We start from the raw sequence: 5,989 nt of genomic DNA on the forward strand, positions 1-5,989 counted from the left end.
GGCACGCAGCACCGGGAGTTCGGTGTTAAAGTGCCCTGAATTTTATGTGATTAGTTTAGCAGCCTACTGGTTTCATAGGTATTTGTAGTTTGATTAGATTCAGTAAAAGAGCTGTTTGAATCAATGAGGTTTTTTTAATCTGATGTCAGTCAAGTTCTAGCCTAGTAATTCTCGACTGTAAAAAAACCCACTTTCTCTACAAGCTGTAGGCGCTTTATCTTGACACATTTCTCTGACTTGATATTTTTATTCCTCTTTGTCCCTTTTATGCACACGCAGAAACACTTGCGTGGTGTTCTGTGCGTACAGTTGGAAGTGAAGGTTTAAAAAAAGAAATTGCAGCCTTGTACGTATAGAGTAGGTCGTACCTACACCTAATTCAGATTGTTAATCAGGATAACAAGTGTGATGGATTTATGGTGTCTCTCCACAGACCCCTCCCCCAGTAAAATGTAGCTCCTTGCGAAAAGGTTGGAAAAAACACCCCAAAACACAGGGCTTGTTTAGTTTCCATGGGAAGGGATCCTCTTGACTCAAGACTAGATAATAGACACTAATGTTGATTACATCAGTGGAAAAAAACAACCTTCCTCACTGTAGTTCACGGTGCATGTTTCACCTGTAAGAACCCCAGGCTGTGGAATGGAGGCAGGCTTTTCAGCCACCCAGTACAGTAATAATAATCAAAAGCTCTGTTCCAGTTATTAGTGCTTAGGAGTTACGTTCAGGAGCCCTCTGCTTCCGAAGGTCTGGAGATACAGCAGGGGAAGTTGTATGCCCACAGGTAAGAAGTTTTAGAAGAGTTCTGACCTCCGTAGTTGTAGCTCCGGTTCCTCCTGCCATGGAAAGAGATAGATGATTGACCCAGGTTAGCTAGGAATCCTTAACCTAATCACTGTTTTTATTTAATAAACTAGCTTTACCTTTTTAAAAAAAGCTGTCACTCTGTAGTAATTTCATGTTTCCATGGCAATGGGAGTGGCAGCCGCAGCAGAAGCAAATACTGGAAGCATTTTCCAGTTTCTAAAACAGGGGTGGGAGCTGGGATGGATCTTGCATAGAGAATAGGTCTGAATAGGCTAAAGCCTTGATTTTTGGAAAGAGGATGGAAAATCCATTATGAGAAACTACGGGAAATCAAAACCTCAGGTTATCCTTAACGGCTAATTTTGCTCAGGGAGGCTTATCTTAAAAGAATGTATGTCTCTGTAGAACAGCAAAATGTATTTGGAGGAGCTCCAGGGCCCTTCAAGGAGGGAGACATCCCAGCTGTTGCTACTTTCCTGGTGAACCAGCACATCCAGACCATGTGGCCCTCGTTGCAGAGGTTTATTCAGAAATATCTGCTTCCTTCAGTGTGATGTTAAGTGCAATGCCGAATTTCCAAATCGCATTTAGCCCAGAGGAAGGTAATCCAGGCTGCGTAGGCTTAAACCTGAAGCGTGCCGGAGTTGTTTGAGCAGCTATGTAAGAAGCTGTGTGGTGTGTGAGTCAGGGTGCCAAGCCCTCCGACAGGTTCTTTCATCACTTTTTTTTTTTTTGCTTGTTTCACAGGCTGGAGGGAAAGGGGGCAAACAACAAGCAAACTTGAAATGATACATTTAACATACTTTAAGAATAAAGCAGATATGCACATTTCTGGGAACGTTCAGGTAGCGTGTTTTTAGATGTTAAGGCAACTGCCTGTAATTTATAGCTACTGAAGAGGTGCAGTAGAGCCATGTCATTTCACTGCCCGCTGTGTCGAAAGTGTAAAATACCTGTAGAGGGACAAGTGCTTCAGACACTTAAACTCAGATAGTGCCATTGTGCTGATTTAAAATCAGAGCTATTTCCCAAGGGCAAGCGTAAAAGCTTTGTGGAACTGCAGTTCAGTAAAACTGTAATTTTAAGCTTGCCAGACTAGTTGGAGAAGAACAAAAAGATCAGGTTTGTTATCAGCAAGCATAATGAAGCAATACTGCCGTGAGAAAGCGGCACTGACAGCTGAAGCCTTTAGCTTTCTGTGCTTGGGAGAGGACAGAAGTCTTTCCTGTTCTCTGTGGTTTTTAACTCTGTTTAATAATCTACTTAAACTGACTTTATAGAATTGTCACTGATTTTCCTCCTAACAGGCTGAGAAATGAGCGAGTGAAGTTGCTATCCATTTTTACTAGTTGTTGTCCCAGATGACAGTCCTGTCCACCTCGCCTAAAACAAGTTAGAGGTTTACGTTAACCTGAGTCATGCCTTGTTTCTTCTGAGCAACCATATCCTGTAGGTTCTCCTTAAGAGTAACCCGTGTGACCTGTCTGCCCACAAGGAATTGTTGGTTGTGGGGGTATGCGTCTTAAATCCAAGAATCGTATGTGCTCTTTACCTCCAATCCCTGAATGGATTTTCTGTGCAGTGATAAAGTGTAATGTTAAGAGGGAGATGTTATAATCACTCTGCTACTGGGAGGGGGTGTAGGGAGGGTGCGTGCTTGTGAGAGCTCCATAGTGTTATTTTTAGTTGCTTAGTTTTCTTTCTGTTGTAGAAATAATTACTAATGTCTTTTTGTTCTTGTTCAGAAGGCTTGCTTACCCTCTCCCTTCCCCCTGCCGAGAGACTGGAATAGTTTAAGCTTTCTAAAACATGAATGGCTTGTTCAAAGCTTGGCAAAGCGTAATACAAGATTAATTATAAGTGGCCCTTGCTAAAGGGCTAAATGAATTTTTTTCACAAAGTGATTACACTTCAGTGCTAATTTTTCTTCCACAAGTTGATGTGAATTAAACTGAAGGATCTTGTTCTCATCAATGTGTAATATTAGCTTGTGTTATCATCTGTGATAGGTCTTAGATAAAATGTAAATTAAGGGAAAAGGAAGACTAGCTTTCAGTATTCTAGGAAACTGCAGGGATGCTTTCAAGCCTTAACTTGTTTACCATGTTGGATTAGGAATGCCAGTCTTCCCTGGGGATGCTTGCTTAAATTTTTGGATCCGTGGCTGTTCATTCTTCCCTTTTTCTTTGTTTCACTTCCTTTAAGGCCATTCTCATTCTTCTATGTTTTCTTGCATTTAATTCACTATATTCAATGACCAGAACACTTGCTCTAGTTTAAGTGTTTGGTGAGAATGCAGCTACATAGAAACCAGGCGTCTGCTTCTCTGATGCAAGCTGGCTTATGCTGCATCTATTCAGGGTGGCTACCATTTCATGCTTGCCTTTTTTCCTTACCGGTTTTACGGATATCTAGAGTCACTGAAACTATAAGGCCAGAAAATGTTACTGCTTGCTTCTCCCCCCACTCCTGCCCTAGTTTTACTTTGTGAGTTTGAAAGCATTTATAAAATACCTTCTTTTTTTTTTAAGTCACTTTAACTGTTTGAAATGCTTAAAAAGTGTTTAAAGGGCAGTGGTTAGCTTGCCTTTTTTCCTTACCGGTTTTACGGATATCTAGAGTCACTGAAACTATAAGGCCAGAAAATGTTACTGCTTGCTTCTCCCCCCACTCCTGCCCTAGTTTTACTTTGTGAGTTTGAAAGCATTTATAAAATACCTTCTTTTTTTTTAAGTCACTTTAACTGTTTGAAATGCTTAAAAAGTGTTTAAAGGGCAGTGGTTAACAGGTGGATCTGGTAAGGTTTTAGTCCTGGAATTATCTTGGATATTCTTTTAACTGAATAAATTTCAAATAGGTAACTTTCCTTCAAGTGGATGGCTTGAAAGTTTGCTAGCAAAGTTGCATTTAAACGCACTTCAAGGATGTATAAAATTCCATTCTGTTGTAAAATGTTGCAGTTCATATGTATGCTTTTTGTGTGAAACTCGACTTTTATCTTCAGAATAGGTGAGTGAATCACAGGCGGTAGAATATGGCTGGACAAATATCGGAATCTGATCAGATCAAGCAGGTAAGATGCTGTACTCACGAGTGGTGGCTTTGAAGATCTTATGTCACATAGAGTAAAAGGTGTAGGGCATGGAGAAGGACAGAAAGTTTAAGTTATCATATGAGTTAAGTTCTGTAGCAACCAAAACTTAAACATTTCACCATCGACAGGCACAGGATAGTATCTGATTTGAGTACTAGAAGCGTTTGGTGCTGAAATCTTCTGACTGATAGTAAATTTTTCTAGTGATTTGTCCTTTAAATGTTAGTGTCACCAGATGGCCCATGCAGCTGTCTGTAAGAAATTAATGTAGAATTTTTTTAATACTCACTGTCCATTCAATTTTTATTTATAGTTCAAGGAGTTTCTTGGAACATACAATAAACTTACAGAAAACTGCTTCCTAGATTGCATAAAGGATTTCACTAGCAGAGAGGTTAAACCAGAAGAGGTAGGTAAATGTTTCCTATGCTTTTAATGACCCTTTGGTAGAATTGCCGTGTAGCGTTCAAATTTCAGAAGCAACTTAAAGTTTTGATCTTTCAACTAGCTAAAAAGCTAGTTAGCAGGCTTTAGTGGAATATAGGTGCCTGGCATGTAGCTTCCAAGGGAGAAAGGAAGTGAGTTAGTGGAAGGAAATGGCTTGTCTGTAGTTTTGCTCCTCCAAGTATGTCCAAGGGTGATGGCAAATACTACTTTGCACCCTAACAGTCTGTTCACAAAAAGAAACCAACCAACCAAAGCCAAGTGCTTTTGATGTGTTAGATCATCAGCTACAGAAAAACTATGGGCTAGGACCTCTTGAGGTTTTGTCATTGTCGCCTTTTCAGCATGTACACACAGACGGAATCTCCCCGATATTGCTGTGAGTATTGGCTGCTTATTGCAATTTTGTAGTTTTCATTCTCTGAGCTATCAGTGGAGGTTCTTGTGCCTCAACTTCTGATGGATGGTATCTTTATGGACATGGAAGTTGCCCACCTACAGCCTGCAGCTCATTCTTTGAAGGTAGAATCCTATTGAAATATTTGTTTACCTACCCACCTTCCCTGCATTGTAGTGAGTCATAGAAACATAGGCCTCAAAGCTCTGGCTGTTAAATCCACTTCTCTGCATTGCAGGGAGCTCCATCACATAGTCATCTGCAAAAAAGATTAAGCTCTCAATAAGATTAGCTGCGTGCTTTTTGCCTCTCCTCTCCTGTTGAGAGGCTGTTTCAGAATCTCATAATCTTGTTGGTTAAAAGTCTAATAACCTTTGCTTGACTCTGCTGGCAGGGAAAAAGAACTGAAGTTTTAAACTAACTGTTGGTTTTGAGCGTTTTCTGTCTCCCTGGAGTTTAACTCCTCAGTGCAGGCAAAAATCATGTGTCCTTTCAGCTTCTGTTTTGCTGCGCTAAACAAAGCTCTCTTAGCTTCCCAAGGCAGATTCCTTGTTTCCCTGATCTTCTCTGCATCTGCTTTAGTGGAATTTTTATTGACTACAGGAGGTCAGAATTATTCTGGATAAGGTCTTGTTACTGTCTTTTACCAACTCATTTTGAATTGCTTGGACAATGCAAGGAATGTCAGTTAACAGAACTGACAGAAGTGTTAGTGGCACAACCTCTTCACCTTTCTGGGATGCTATTTGATTTCCAGTAGAGGATTATACTTCCTTTCTTCTGCTACCCAAAGTGTTACTAGAATTTCTTTAAACGTAACGGTTCATATAGTCTTTCATTAAAGACCTGGGATCCAAAACCAAGGGATGCTCATTGGAGGTGAATTAATCTTAAGATTATTTAGATACAAAAAATATTCTTGGATCCTGATCTGCTTTTTTTTTTTGTGCTTCTGTGATCTGCAAAAGGGCCATGTCTGGCAGTACAGGAGCCATCTGTTAACGATGGAGGCTAGGAAGAAACTTTCTTACGGGAAGTTTTGTCCATAATTATCCACTGTGGGGTTTCTTGCAGAGCACCTGGCTCTTGCCCCTGCTGGAAACAGGACACTGGTCTAGATGGACCACTGGTCTGATCTGGTGTGGAAACTCCTATGTTCCTATTTAAAGTCTTAGTTTCTTATTAAATAATTAAGTTGAATACCTCCGTGAATCTCCTTTGAGATTCTACATCTGAAAAAACAGCTT

The 5,989-nt window shown here is 40.4% G+C and overlaps 1 protein-coding gene and 1 long non-coding RNA gene across 2 annotated transcripts in view; one reads left to right on the top strand and one right to left on the bottom strand.

Annotated features, from left to right (window-relative positions):
- The first annotated feature begins 3,445 nt into the window (after nucleotides 1–3,445).
- TIMM9 (translocase of inner mitochondrial membrane 9 homolog (yeast)) overlaps nucleotides 3,446–5,989 on the top strand; it is a 4,145-nt gene continuing 1,601 nt past the window's right edge. The window contains exons 1-3 of the mRNA XM_009331312.1: nucleotides 3,446–3,498; nucleotides 3,812–3,880; nucleotides 4,215–4,310. Of these exons, the coding sequence (XP_009329587.1) occupies nucleotides 3,842–3,880; nucleotides 4,215–4,310 (135 nt within the window). The 5' untranslated portion in view covers nucleotides 3,446–3,498; nucleotides 3,812–3,841. The remainder of the gene's footprint in view (nucleotides 3,499–3,811; nucleotides 3,881–4,214; nucleotides 4,311–5,989) is intronic.
- LOC103923065 overlaps nucleotides 4,317–5,989 on the bottom strand; it is a 9,210-nt gene continuing 7,537 nt past the window's right edge. Inside the window, exon 4 of the long non-coding RNA XR_663916.1 lies at nucleotides 4,317–5,001. This is a non-coding gene — a long non-coding RNA (uncharacterized LOC103923065). The remainder of the gene's footprint in view (nucleotides 5,002–5,989) is intronic.

The sequence above is a fragment of the Pygoscelis adeliae genome, unplaced genomic scaffold (genome assembly GCF_000699105.1).
Source record: "Pygoscelis adeliae isolate BGI_AS28 unplaced genomic scaffold, ASM69910v1 Scaffold199, whole genome shotgun sequence".
Classification (NCBI taxonomy): Eukaryota; Metazoa; Chordata; class Aves; order Sphenisciformes; family Spheniscidae; genus Pygoscelis; species Pygoscelis adeliae.